Source organism: Leptodactylus fuscus, chromosome 3 (assembly GCF_031893055.1).
Source record: "Leptodactylus fuscus isolate aLepFus1 chromosome 3, aLepFus1.hap2, whole genome shotgun sequence".
In the NCBI taxonomy this organism is placed as follows: Eukaryota; Metazoa; Chordata; class Amphibia; order Anura; family Leptodactylidae; genus Leptodactylus; species Leptodactylus fuscus.
In genome coordinates this window covers 171,776,058-171,791,651 of record NC_134267.1, presented here as the reverse complement: position 1 = coordinate 171,791,651, position 15,594 = coordinate 171,776,058, and the positions used below count along the sequence as shown (strand labels likewise).

General features: G+C 40.0%; 1 protein-coding gene across 1 annotated transcript; it reads right to left on the bottom strand.

Moving 5' to 3' along the window:
* Positions 1–2,345: 2,345 nt before the first annotated feature.
* SLC33A1 (solute carrier family 33 member 1) lies at positions 2,346–15,504 on the bottom strand. Its single transcript, XM_075268776.1, has 7 exons — positions 15,354–15,504; positions 13,366–14,136; positions 9,007–9,197; positions 6,080–6,264; positions 4,701–4,818; positions 2,922–3,137; positions 2,346–2,824 (listed from the first exon to the last, which is right to left on the bottom strand). The coding sequence occupies exons 2-7, from the start codon at positions 14,090–14,092 to the stop codon at positions 2,651–2,653; spliced, it is 1,611 nt and encodes a 536-aa protein (XP_075124877.1). The 5' UTR covers positions 14,093–14,136; positions 15,354–15,504; the 3' UTR covers positions 2,346–2,650.
* Positions 15,505–15,594: the final 90 nt, after the last annotated feature.

Below are 15,594 nucleotides of genomic sequence, written 5' to 3'. Positions count from 1 at the left end.
TAACTAATGATTCCTGTTCATATAAAATGTTTCCTCTGATAGATTCTTTCAAACAAAGAGAATTGTGTCCTGCTAAGTCGGATTACAAACATTTAAAAGCATAGAAAACACAAAAATGATAGTAAAATAACCTTTGGATTTTTTTTGGTCCCAGCCCGTATATAGAACGGGAGTGTAAAATATATACAAACTGGCTACGAGTAGTGATATGAAAAGCTTCAGTTCCTGTAAGAAGAATCTACCTCCTTGTGCTGAAATACTATAGTTATTATTATCAGCTGTCAATATGACAAAACTTTATATCCTGCTCTGCATGTTGTATATACCAGCACATGCACATAGGCCGAAGCGCTAAACATGAGCGCTCTAGCGTATGATAGTGTAAGTCTGCAGGGCTACACCATCTACATTACTTTCCTTCATAATACAGTATGTTTCATGCAAGGTTTAGGATTTAGAAACAATATGCATTTTGTCATTTTAATGAAGATTGGAGGGCAATATCATCTGTACCGTCATACAAGGCAGATCTCCCAGGAATAACTAGAAATTAAAAGACAGACAAAAGAAATAGGACCCCTCACATCTCTAACAAGTGTCATATTTGTGAGGCTGGCTGTACGCAAAGTACCTATTGATCAAATGCTTCATTATCTGACAGCCACTTTCCCCATACACATGCATGCTTAGCATATGACTTGGGAAAGGGGAAAAAGTCTCTGCCAGGTAAATCTAACGGCGACTTATCTTCCAAAGAACAAAAGCTTCAGGCAGGCTGAAGTCCTACATAGACATGATATGATATGTGCAGTCAGGGAAGAGTAGGGAGACGCCATACACATTAATAATGTGTATGGCCATCTTAAGATCTTCCATATGTGCTTTAACATTATAAACCTGACGATCTAGAAGAAAGTGTTGTAGTCCTCACATTGTAAGGATTGGTTCGCACAATGGTTGACCTGTAGTTTTCAGACTCTTAATTTACTCTTGTGCTTAAAAGCAGATTTTACAGCAGATGTAACTTTTTACAATAGAACAAGTGAAACATGTAGCAAATCTTTGACATAATAAGGTACACTGCTGTCTCAGTTCTCTTTTAAACCCCATTCACTTACAATAGACTGGATGTTACATTACAAAATAGCAACAAATATGCTACATGTGAACTTGGCCTTATGGTACTGTCACAGACTTTTAAGAGACCAACAGCAACAACTAAAAAGAAATGCCATATACCAGTCTTGATCTCCCATACACTGCAGTGGGCGTCTGTCTCTTAAAATATCTGGTGCATCTCTGTGCCAGAAAATGTAATTCTACGGCAGCTATAATTTATGCCAGCTTCTGGGCCACAGAAGTCCGGTCTCTCACAGTAGGCGCCAACCTCTTTGTAGAAAAGTGGAATGAGTGGCATAAAACAATAAAAAGCTAGTAAACTGGCATAGGAAGTTTAATACATTTTCCCCAATGTACTAGTCTAAGCAAAGGCTGGCAGGGAGACATGTCACTTACCAATGTACAATGTTCAGATGTTCTGCACTTGCACACCAGAAGACTAATACGGGCACATTGTATTACAATGGAAGATAATGGTGACCTCACGTTATTAAAAATTTTAACTTCAAGTGTAAGAATTTACTAAAATAGACATGTCAGGAAAGTTGATAGGTCTTCTGTAAATTGGTTGGTCATTTTATTGCTTATCTAAGCTAATGTGTTAAAGATGCTTTTGTGCAGTGAATTCTTTATTGAAATTCTGCTCGGTTTCCCACACTCCGAGCTCAGACAGTCATTTGTCCTATCCTCATGGTGCTCTCATCCATAATATAGCCACAAATGGAGGGAAATGTGGCCAAACACATCACTCAGCCTCCTCCACTGAAACACTGAAGCTTGGGTCCTGGGAGCTGGGAATCTAGCATGCTGTTTTCCAATGAGGGTGTCTGAATTTTTGGTCACTTGCCCCTCCATCTGCAGCCATCTTATAGACGGGAGCACCATCCAGATGCGGTGGAAGGTTGGCAGAACTAACGGTCGTGGCTTCATAATATGGCGCAAAACACCAATAAAGGCTGTATATGGAAGTTTCCTAAATGCATATTTAACAGATTAGTTCAGATTAGCTATAAAGAGGCCATTCCCTTTGTATAAGCCTAAAGGTAGATGCTCACACAGTGGAATCTGCTGCTGATTTTAGAGAGGGTTCACCCCAAAATCAGCAGTGGAAAGCCACAATGGTATGCGGGTACTCTAGATTGGCACAGGGAGCTGAAAATGAAGTGGAATCCAAGGAGGATGTCCCTAAATTCCTCTTCATTTTTTACCATGTGAACATTCCCTTATTGTGTCAAGTAAATTCCATTTTTAACAACAGCTAACTGATCAAACATTAGCATTTACCATACCAGTCCATAGGAGCGCCTACAATGGCCGACATATGTTTCAGCCATAGGAAACTCTTTGAAAATGAATGAAAACTTGAGATAGGGAAAGTCCTAAATATCCATCAACAGACCAACTGGTGGAGCAGATTTCCGATTGTAATGTAGAAGGTAGCTCTTATTTTATTCTCTCTTGCAAAGAAAGGAAACACTTTGAGATCTACCATAATGCGGCAGAAAGATGTTCACAAAGTTTTCTTAAGTCTTTAATAGTAACTTCTTCTCCGACACTTCCATGAAGACGGACCTTCATCTTGTAACTTCTTAAATGCAGGTCCCAGAAATAGCCACCAGCAGAATCCAATGACTACACAGATAACCGATTCTATGTAATAACCATCTAGAATCGTCACACAGGAGCCTCCCAATTTTGCACACAACTGAAAAAATTGGAAAGAAACGGTTGATAAGACTTTGTTCTTTTAGACCTGCTGCACATGATGTACAATATATACACAGATCTATAAAAGGATTTACCTCAGAAGCTTCATGGTCAGCACAGCTCTGTCCATCCACTCCTATACATTCTTTACTTGTTAGATGGTCCACAAACCAAAGAGCCATTGTAGCCGGCCAGTTCCCTCCAAGATTAGAAACCGTGTTTAATAGCGTCATATATGTTCCACCAATAAGGGGGTCACTAACTTTGGCATTAAAAGCCATGATTGCTACAAACATGCTATACAATGCAACCTGGAAAGCAAGAGAAAAAATCTGACTAAATAACAATATATACACATATAATACTATAATGTAAAGGGTTTACAAGATGGCTTTATATAACTCAGCGACACCAGGGGTTAACTGGGGAGACCTTCAAGGGTGTACATGCCAGGTAGGGAATGTGCAGCAGCAAGAGTTAGGAAGTCGCAATGGCCATATATGAGAGACGTGTGGTAGATAGAGCTGCAGCTAGGTAAGGAAAACGCCAGCAGCCAAGAACCACCAGTGTTACAGCGACTATCATGTACAGGTCCTATTAGCTAGAATAGAACTCATTCAGAATACTTGCTGGGTAGTTCCCTTCTGAATCCCACATCGTTCCGATGTTCAATTTTCTGCAGCAGCCACATAGCGTGTGGGGAACACCAGAGCTGGCGGATTTAGAAGTTAAAGGGGTTGGCCACTTTCAGACCGATATTGAGAGACAAATGTTATTGTTTGTATAATAAAAGATATACAATTTTTTTATACAAATATACTTTCTGTATCAATTCCTCACAGTTTTCTAGATCTCGGCTTGTTGTCATTCATTCTGTTACTTCTAGAGGATGAAACTCTGACCATGGTCATGTGATTTACGGTCCATGGTCATGTGATTTATAGTCCATGGTCATGTGATTTACGGTCCATGGTCATGTGATGAGTACACAGGTGCCACTCGTTACAGTCACAGCACAGTAATCAGACCTCTGCCTTGTAATCAGCTGTGCACCTGTGTTCTCATCACATGACCATGGACTGTAAATCACATGACTATGGTCAGAGTTTTATCCTCTAGAAGTAACAGAATGAATGGCATAAGCAGAGATCTAGAAAACTGTGAGGAATTGATACAGAAAGTATATTGGGAAATTGTATATCATTTTAGTGTACAAACAATACTGTTTGTTTCTCAATATTGGTCTGAAAGTGGTCAACCCCTATAAGTACTGCTTGTTTTCTTATTCCAAAGGAGGACCTTCCACTAGCTACACCAACTCCAGCACTTTGTATACTTTAATAAATGCAGTATCACTGATATTGGCCCAGTTGGAATTTTCCTCTTTCTTACTTCAGTTACTTTCAGCATCTAATATTCTAAATATGCTCTTTACTGTCAGGTGGGTGGTCCTGAGACAGAGCAGACAGTCTGGGACTGCCCACCTGACAGTACAGAAAATAAATGTCTTGAAACTAACAGAAATGAATACTCGGGAGTGATCAAAACTACAGAAAAAATTCCAATTGTGCCAGAATCAGTAGAGTGTCACCTGGTGAAGGATGCAAAGAGTTGGTGTTGGTTGAAGTGGCATCCCTTGCTTGTGGCAATTTTTTTCTGAAACCGGACAACCCTTTTCAAATGGGTCAATACATTTTGGTTAAGAGGCTGAAAGAACAGAGCAGAGCATACAGCGGCTGTTGTGTCGTGGTTGCCATCTTGGCGTAGGGTTGCAAGTTTAATCCTTTCCTTTTCTCAGTCACAAATTTAAATGTATTTAAATAAAATAAGTAATACAAAGATAATGAAAAAAAATTCTTAAAGTTTATAGATACCTGATGTAAGGCATAACTCAGCAGCAGAGTAATGTAGTAGTAAAGAGGAAATCCTCCCTCATGGCTTATGTGTGGGGTCCACCAAACTACGAAGGCAAATTCCAAACCCATAAGTAACCTTTAACATGACAAGGAAGGTGAGAAAGCAATAATATGTGAGTTGTAAAATCAAAGTTTTCTAAAGCTCCATTTCTAACATATGTTGCATTGTATAATATACCCTTATATCCAAATAACTAGTATATGCTAAAAATGGGAAATGCAACTTTTATTAAATTATGGCAAAAGCATAGCAAATTATCAAATCATAAAGAACTGATACTCAAAGTATATTAGAAAAACTGTATAACTTTTTAGTATATACTGAGTAACATTTAAGTGAAACCAGAATATTAAATACCGTATATACTCGAGTATAAGCCGAGACCCCTAACTTTACCACAAAAAACTGGGAAATCCTATTGACTCGAGTATAAGCCAAGGGGGGGAAACCACCATTGGAGATAAAAAGTCTGGTCATGTGCATTGCAGCTCAGTAACTCCATGGGGATCATAGTTATGGCAGTTAACCCCATCATGTCCCTCATATTAACCCCCTGTGTGCCTCACATAAGATTTACTGATATATGGGACATATGGAGGTAATAATTAGGTAGCTTCATAATTAAGGTCCTTCATTAATACCCTCATGTGTCTCACATATCAGTAACCCTTATATGGGGCACACAGGGGTTAATATGAGGGATATGATGGGGTTAACTGTTATTAATGTGAGGCACATGGAGCTACTGAAACTAAATTAATAACCCCAAATGCCTGACATTACTAGGCAGAGTAACTAAAGGAAGGTCCCTGTGTGTGTCAAATTACTGTAGCATCCTCTCCTCCATACAACAGACATCTTCCATAAGACACAATGAATCCTGGCCACTCATCTGCAGGGTAGATGCTAAATCCTAGTGTGCTAAAGGACCTCTGATGATGTCATGACCATGTGATCGGACTCTGGTGTGGGTGGAGCTACTAGGATTTAGACTCAACCTTATCTGCAGATGTTACATACCAGTGGCTACAGGACCTTTGATGACATCACAGTCACGTGACCTCATGGCAAGCCAATGACAGAGCAGCAGCACTAAAGGACCTCCCCCTTGCAGGTCCTTCCAGTTTTCTGTGCTCCATGGATCCTGACTCGTGTATAAGCCGAGGGGGGCTTTTTCAGCATGAAAAGTCGGCTTATACTCGAGTATATACAGTAATAAAGAATCAGACCTGACCAGACACATGGTGAGTGCAGCTTACACAGTGATGATCCATCAGAACTTGAGTGTCTACTAAAAATGATTGTTGTGGTTATATTACATTGTCTGCATACTGACCTAAAAGGCATGGCTTTGTGGAAGACATTGAGAGGCTTGGGTCCAGCAGTGTATTTGCTGATAAGCAGGGGCAGTAGAATTTGCAGAGGAACCATTGGAACAGCCAGAAGTGCCAAATGTTCTTTGGGAACTCCTCTTTCGACCAGTTTAAGACCAGTAACTGCATCAGCTGCTGAAAATCCAATCTGGAAGAGACATGGGTCAACTGGTAGAGCGTACAAAGAGTCTATGACATTGATACATACTTATACCAAGACTGATAAATCCGAGCACAATAAGAAATAGATCCCTTCATTTTCGGAAAAAGCATTGAGATAAGAGGGGTTTTTCTGGTCAGAGCACCATTCTTAATCTTCACTAAGCATTTGTGATGGCAAATGGCATATACATAGATCTCTATGGCAGTGGTGTCAACAAATGTTCCTCAGAGAGCCATGTAAGAAATATAGAATATACATAGATAGATATGAAGTATATAGCCTATAAATCGATCTCTGAGGAGAGTCAATATGGAGTGCTTGTACCCCCTTCATTCTAATGATCAGGGGGTCCCATTTATTACAATGTATGATATGTCTCTATGTTAGAAGACTTATTGCTAGGATAAATCGTTAATATCAGATAGGTGAGGTCCCATCAGCTCTTTCTAGGGGTGAGGGCAAATGCTGTAGTTTCTTCAGTGTATACATGTATCCATCTACCTACATGTCTGCTTAGTACGGTATTTCACTTGAATGAGACAAAACTACATTATCCTACAGCGTTGCTGCTATAGGAATGGCATGCCCCACTAAAGAGGAAGCAGCACTTTCCTGAACAATGCTTCAGATCAGTAACCAGTTCGGGGGCCTCTTTATTCTAAGGATTGTGGGGTCCCAGAGGTCGGACCCCTACTAATCACTACCAGCATGTCCCAGTGATATGCCACCACTTTACTAGATGGGAATACCCCTTTATAAAATTTTGTGAAAGAAAGGTTTATACTTTGTACAAAGTGACTGTCTGGTGGGGAGTAAGCCTATGACAGTAGTCCCCAGCCAGGTATATTACACTACTTCTATTGCCTCCTCCCATATGTTACAGACAATGGTTTTGACATAGGGCGCCTTCAGCTTCTTACCTGGTAACTAAACAAATCATCATCACAAGAGAGGCGAGCAAATAAATCCTACTGCTCACTTTACAGCAAATATACACAAAGTAAATAGGATTATTGTGGCTGCAGCTTCGTAAGTGGACAGGAAAAATACAATGGGTATGCTTCTGTGCAATGTCTTATTTACCATTTTCCTTCCATTTCAATGCATTACTGGTTTTGGTTCTTTAAAAAAATAAATAAATAAAACTGCATGTGTGAATCCAGCCTGTGTTTAACCCCTTCCCGCCGATGGCATTTTTTGATTTTCATTTTCCGTTTTTTGACTCTCCCCCTGCCAAACCCCATAACTTTTTTATTTCTCCGCTCCCAGAGCCATATGAGGTCTTAATCTTTGCGGGACAAATTTTTCTTCATGATGCCGCCATTAATTATTCTGTACAATGTACTGGGAAGCTGGAAAAAAATTCAGAATGGGGGCGATTTGAAGAAAAAGTTTTTTTTCCTTCAATATTCTTATGGGATTCGGTTTTATGGAGTTCACTGTGCAGCCAAAATGAGATGTCACCTGTATTCTATGTTTCGGTACGATTCTGGGGATACCAAATTTATATGGTTTTATTTACATTTTAACCCCACAAAAATCCAAAACTGTGCCAATTTTTTATTTTTTTTTCTAAAAGTTGCCATCTTCTGACAGCCGTAATTTTTTTATACTTCTGTGTACGGGGATACATAGGACGTCTTTTTTTCGCGGGGCAGGGTGTATTTTTAGTTCTACCATTTTGGGGAATTGCTTTTGCTGTGATAATTTTTTATTCAAATTTTTATCAGAGTCAAAACTTTTGATTTTTTGCCCCGCTACAGTGTTTACCGTACAGGAAAAATATTTTTATAGATTTGTAGAGCGGGTAATTTCGGACACGGGGATACCTAACATGTAGGTGTTTCACAGTATTTAACTACTTTTATATGTGTTCTAGGGAAAGGGGGGTGATTTGAATTTTTAATACTTTGTTAAAAATGTTATATATTTTTTTTACTTTTTTTTTTTTTTTTTTTTTTGCATTTATTAGACACCCTAGAAGTCTTGAACCACAGGGGGTCTGATCACTAATGCAATGCATTACAATGCTAATGAATTGCAAAAAATCGTCATTTCTTTTGCAGCCTGCAAAAGAAAATCACTGCAGACAAGCCTGGGAGCCTTTACAAGGCTCCCGGCTGTCATGCCAACGTGACGTCGGCCCTGAATCATGCTCCAGGCGCCGGCGATCACCAGCAAAATGGCGGCGCCCATGCACCGCCAGGTAAATGGTGCCTTGCTCAGCTTTGAGCAAGGCGCTGGAGGGGTTAATGCCTCCAATCGGTTTGGGCACCGACCGGAGGCATTAGCGCTGGTTGTCTACTGTGTAAAACTCCCGGCCGCCATAGTTAAACACCTGGCATGCGCCGTACTAGTACAGCGGATGTCGGGAAGGGGTTAAAGCTTATCTAACCTTTCCACATACTTTGTATAAATCAACAATACTGTATGTATATGAGGAGTAACACTATCTCTGGTTGTTATATGACATGTATTACACATTTTTAGTAGTTTTCCCTTCCGCAGGCTTGCCCTCTCATTTCCAGTTCTCCCTGGTAGTAGCTAGCAGTTGTGATGTCTGCCACACATAGTGCATAGAAAATGAAGGAATATCTGCTCTCTGAAGCATCGGCAGGGTCACGCTATAAAGAAGACCTGTATTGATTTTTTCTCCTCCTTCTACATCTGTGTATTCTCATGTGTAGAAGGAAGAATACAACATTGGATTACATGGTGTGTACTCACTTTAGCTGTGAGGATCATGAGGCAGAATTTCTGGACAGCAGGCATCTTCACTATGCTCAGCAGTAACCCATAGGCTTCTTTCACACTTTGCGTTTCTTCTCTGTTAACTCTCCCATTTGTGTGTTCTTTCTTCAGCAGCGCCACTAAAGTTGTGGTTACTAGAAATATGGCTCCCCAGTAGAACAAGAAATCTGCAAGATTATGACAAATCTTATACATTAGCTCACATCACAATCAGTAACCGGAGAGGAAAAAACGGTTAAATTTTACTCTTGTCTTTAGTGATACCTAGTGCCTTATTTTTATATAATTTTTAGCTAAGTATTTATTTTTTTTATATTTGAAAAAATTAAAAAAGGGGAAAAAGTTTGCATGCATTATATATATATATAATATATATATATATATATAATATAATATATATATATGTTTTTATCCATGGGCTATATAGGTTTGTGTCACTGGGGGTAGGACTAGGAGCTGTGTTGTAGGTTATGGGTGGCTTCTAAAAGACCACTGGGGACAGTTTGATGTTTTTTATCATTTATTTTTTTGTGGCTGATATGCCATGTAACCAGGGATCATATAAACAGATAATGCAGGACTGGTCTGGGTTTCCTAAAACCCACCAGTTTCTATAACTACCTACTGTCTGGCAACCGTGTGACTGCCAGAACCTGAGCAGCAAGATGCCGTATCGCATTTTATACTGTATACACAACTTATTGAGTTCTGTGTATACAGAGAAAAGCAAGTCATGGATATAATAAACCTTCCCTATGGAAGCTGACTCGACCTCCATACAGCCGCAGACTTCACAATGACATTTTAAAACATCACTACAGACTTTCCGATTGTCTGATATTTAAAGTAGCCATATGGCAAGCTAGTGGTTAAAGGTACATCCGCACAGGACAAAAACGACAACAAAAAAAATCTGTTGTGAATTTGCTGCTACAGGTTGGTGCAAAACCATCAATTTTACACATTGCACTGTACTGAGACATCAATCTGCTACAGATTCCCCCCTCATGCCTCTTGGATTTGTTTCTGCAGCATGGAGGAAATTTGTGAACAGGACCCTCCGTTGTTTACAAACTCTAAAAAACGGTATAGCAGTTGCATGACCCTGATTTCTTTGCCCCACTCATCACTTGTGTACTTATACTAGAAGCAGACACAGGTAATAGACATAGGAGACAGAATCAGCAATAGCAGATTTTTTTATCTACTTAGTTGAAACTCTTGCAAAGGTAAAAGAAAAACTGTGGAGTATCGCATTATAAGCTTAAAACCACAAATTGGAACAGAAAATTCAGAATATATACGTCCTGCACGAACATATCCAAAGGAAGGAAATCTCAGGCCTGTGCTCAGCACATTGGCTTTTCACAGTTCCATCAATGGATGCCATGTATAGGAACTGGCGTAGATAATGTAAAAAGGTGGACAAGATGCCAGTTATCAAAGAATCAAATATTGCTTCCAATAATCTGCACTAAAAAAGTTACTGTTGTAATGCAATTGGTTTCTATTGGCAACATTTCCATTTTTCATCTTCATTCATTTACTGTACAAGCATGAGAGACTATTTATGAACGTCTGTATGATATAAGTGTAAGAAAAATATCTGAAATGGATGGCATCTGGAGTCACAGCTCAAAGGGGTTGTACCATTACTGACACTTACTCCATATCTACAAGATAGAGTGTCAGATTGCTGGGGGCCTGACTGCTGGGACCTCAGGTGAACCAAGGCCCGAGTATCTGCTTGTGAATGAAGCACTAGAGGGCATGTGTGACCTTTGCTCTGTTCACTTCAATAGGACTGCCGAAACTGCAAGGTCTGGCACCTTACTGAAGTGAACAGAGTACACGTCATACATAAGTACTGGTACTTAATTCACAAAGAGGGACTTTTGGGTTCCCATTTTCCTGATCACTGGGGTCTCAGTGTTGGAATGCACAGTGATCTGACACATATGGGTGTAAGTATCTGTAATGGCACAACCCACTTTCCTTTTAATATCTAAAAATGTAAATAAATTAGGTGTAAATAATGTACAACAGGTTTTTCTTGGCGCAAATGACCCCCGTGTTGTGCAACATTAGCCACGTGGAACTACAAGCCTTCAAACCACTTTATATGGTGCTAATAATTTCTTTTCTGTTTTTCTGACATGTTACATATCCGCTAATCTGCTATTATCAGAAGACTTTTATCAGACACGACATTGCTTTTTTTCCCACAGGTAAATGGTCAGCTAAGGTAAATATAACACATGGGTGATGTGTATGAGCGCTGTTCTTCAGTCTCAAACTGCATTTTCAGGTTTGACTAGAGGTGTGCTTTGCCAGGGATTAATAGCGTCAAGTAAATAAAGATTAGTTATCTTATAAAGGGATGTAATGGTGAATACACTGCAGCACCAGCCACACTTCAGCTGTAAAAACGTGTGGTCGATAACAAGTTAACCAGCACTAATTAATTACTGTAGTGAATTAGTGATTAGCTTGTCTCTTCAGCCTAAGGCTCCGGATACACGGTAAAACAGCACACAGATGTCATTTGTATACCGTCCATAAATTCATGGACCCACTGAATTACCTAAATGAGCCCGACCTGCAAATTAGACAGGTAAAGGACCTGTCCTGAGTTTTTCCCCTGGGTTCAAGGGTCATGATACACTGGTGTGTGTATGGGGGCCATAGCAAATAATGAATCAGTGTACATCAAAAGTAACTGTACTGATTGTAGAGGTCGCATGAAGTAAGAGAAAAATTCCAACTGTGTCAGAACCAGTGGAGTGGTGCTTACTAACAGATGCTATAAAATAGAGGTGGTGAAAAGTCCTGTGTGACCAATTGTGGTTATAGCCGCACTCTGTGCTTAGGATGCCTGAGCTTTTATACTTTGTAAGTAACACGCTGTCTAGTTACAGATTTTTCCTCATTACTCGCTGCGTGGTTTTGCTTTAATGATTAATAGCCTGTAATTATCCATTGTTTCACTTACTTAGGCTAAGGCCCCACGTTGCGGAAATACAGCTTTTTTTGTTGCAGATTTTGCTGTGGTTTTTTGAACCAAAGCCAGGAGTGGAATGAGCAGAAAGTAGAAGTATAAGAACTCCCTTTATACTTTCTATTCCTTTTGTAGTCATTCTTGGCTTTGGCTGAAAAAACCGCAGCAAAATCTGTAACAAAAAAAAAGCTGCGTTTCTGCAACACGGAGCCTTAGCCCTATAAGGGAAAGCACTTGCGGCCCCAGCACTGAGTGTGGCTATGACCCGCAGGTTATGCTTACACATTAAGATTTTGAGATATAGTTCTTGAGTAAGAACAAGATGTGGATAATAAAGGAAATGAAAGTGTATAAGACTTGTGCTACTTTTACTTGATTTTAAAATTCCTTCCTGGTTTTGGTTACAAAAACTTCAGAAACCAAAACATGTAAGGACCCCCTGTGAACTACATATTTTTTTTATTACAATAATAACTATCACATTCTTACTATACATTTCAGCTGTAAGCCAATGACCATTACATTGAACACTAGAATGGCTATTAGTTGCAATTTCCTTTTCTGTCAGTGATCATACAGATCACTAACTGGTGATGGGGGGAGACTATGCAGCTATGAATTGCTGCAGAGACATCTCCATGACATACAGCTGAACACCATATGCAAATGCACATCAGTGTTAGTTAGAGGGAACTGAGAAGCTTTAAACAGCCACACGCTTTTCTCAATGATCAAGCAGAGTGTATCATAAATGCTCTACCTGGCGCTGGTGGACCCCCTATCTGTGGGTTAGAAGACACAGGAACTTTTAAAGATTTGTGTATTTTATAGTCCAACATATAGCAAAATAGAATTTCACAAGACCGGGAGAAGATGGTAAGTAAAGAAAACTTTGTTGGAAATGTCTTGGGTTAAAAAGATTGTAGCAGCTTATTTTGAGCTAAAATTATATTTTGGTCTTTCTTATGAAGACTTCTTTACCTTTATATAACTTTCTAATAATCCTGAATATTTGATAATCTATCAACTATTAGATATTATGAATGCCAGATTAATGGTTCTTTCCCAAGATATTTGGTAAAATTATACACTTATCACCTATCATGTGGACAATTTTGGGGGATAAGCTCTTTAACAGAGAGAACTGTTATTCTCCACCTAGATGTCGCAGCCTTGACCCCTGTTCTCCCAAAACTTGGTGATCCCAGATGCTGGACCCTTACTGATCATAAATGTCTAAGGTAGCAAACCCCTTAAAACATTATTTATTGGAAAAACCTCAGGCATAAAAAAAACATTACTTATTAGTAGGAATGAACTTCAAAAAGAAAACCTACCTGAAAGTGTCACCATTCCTGTAGGCTGTGGAGTAGATCTTAAATACTTGTTGCAAAAATCTGCAGATTCAAGAGCAAGGAATAGAACATTTCCCATGAAATATCCAGCTGTCTGGCCTACAGAGTTACATGTAGATGCATAACCTACATTTTCTCGAGACAGCATGGTCAGGGCCCAGCCGTCCACGGCAATGTCCTGAGTGGCAGCCAGAAATTCAAAGAGGAAGAAAGTAGCGGTTAAAGCTAACATATCAGGTCCATGTTCTCCACCGAGGAGATCATCCACTGTCAAGGACAGGTACATCATGAACAATCCTAGTAAGTACTGTGTAGGAACCAACCAAGATTTTCTGCGACCAAACCTCTTGATATATAGAGAGTCCACCAGTGGTGCCCAGAGCAGCTTCAGACTGAAAGGCCAAAATACAAAGCTGAAAATGGCTTGGTCTGTATAACTCACATTTTTGCTCTGGAGAATTAACGGAATACTACCAGCCAGTCCTAAAGGGATTCCTTGCAAAATATAAAGGAAAAGCAGTAAGAGGATGTTCCCCAACTCTCCTTTGAGAGCTGTGAGTGGTCTGTGCACAAGCACTTCTGAGTCCTGTAACAATGCTTCCCTATCTCCTTCCTCCATTTCATCTTGACAGTTCTGGTCATTACTGTTAATCCCAGAAAGCTGGTAATGCTGGCGACGCTGTCTACTGTCCTTCTGGGTATGTGTCATGTTTTATTTTTAATCTGGATGTCTCCGTTCTGGAACTGTTACATCTAAGGAAAGAAGAGACAATTAGAAGAAATCAAACCCTAAGAAAGGGGTTAAATTCATACAATACTAGTATATATTACAACACTTTTATGCCAGAAATCTGGAATTGTATAATAAGTTCCCCCATTACGATCATTATGAACATATGAGAACTAGCAGGAGCAATAAAACTCATGTAACAGCAATGTGTAGAAGCTTGATCATTTTATAAAAAATAATCTACCTGAAAAGAAATCCAAAATTAGTATTTATTTGTTGGACAATAAATCCTTACAACAGGGGCCACACGGTGGCTCAGTGGTTATCACTGCAGCCTTGCAGCACTGGAGTCCTGGTGTTCAAATCCTGCCAAGGGAAAAAAAACCATCTGCAAGGAGTTTGTATGTTCTCCCCGTGTTTGCATGGATTTCCATCCCATATTCCAAAGACATACTGATAGGGAAAATGTACATTGTGAGCTCTATGTGTGGCTCACAATCTACATAAAAAAAATCCTTACAACAGGTCATCAATATGTGAGGTGCGACGCTGATCATCTGTTTGCAGCAGCTGCGGTGCTCATATTGGTGCTGCTGCCTCTTTAATGTTTGCATCAGGTTGCAGGTTGGCTCATACACGACGTAGCAGCACTGCAGGGTACAGCAGCGTTCATGTGCCACATTGTTATCCCAGGCGGTTTACAGTGAATTACCAGGTTTTGGGTTTTTCAGGCAGCTTCTGCCTCCTTGGTTTCTGACTACACAGCGCTCAGTCCAGTGTTATAATGGTATCCCAGCTCTCCTCTATATGGAGGTGACTTATAATAGTGACGTGCCAATAAAGCCTGTTTGATTTGATCCAATACCTGCACATTTCACAAAATGTGTTTTTGTGTATATAGCAACAAAATGTGAATGATGCCTTACTTTATGGCAGAGGGTCCTAAAAACTGTTCTGCAGCCACTTACCCTGATATGACAACATTCACCATATGTAAAGGACATTGTCTGTTATAGTGACTTAGCATGGCTGACTACCAGCAGTAGTATACAAGTAGTACCTACAAGGCTCAGCTATGAAGAGAGAGATTGTCCTGAATGAAGACGTGTCCTGTAATACCTAATGCCCAGTCCCATCATAGAGCAGGGATATATAGGTGCAATGCACGGTAAGTACATAGGAAGATGCCAGTGGCCCCCTGTGGTAACACTATATTACTATCACAGCCATACGATCTTACCTGACACTGACAGCTCATCACTAACATCTCTTGCCGGCCAGCCTGGTAATATCGTCCGGCCTGGAACAAAGTCTTCGTCTTGGAAACTATCCGGAACCAAGAGCTTAGTATTTTGCTTCCTGGGGATGGTGTTTCACAGACCACATGACCTCCCAATCAAATCCCGTTGTACCAACAGCGAGGCCAGGCTCTCAGGTATCTAGTACACGTGACAAGAGGTAGAGAACGCCATGTTTGACGA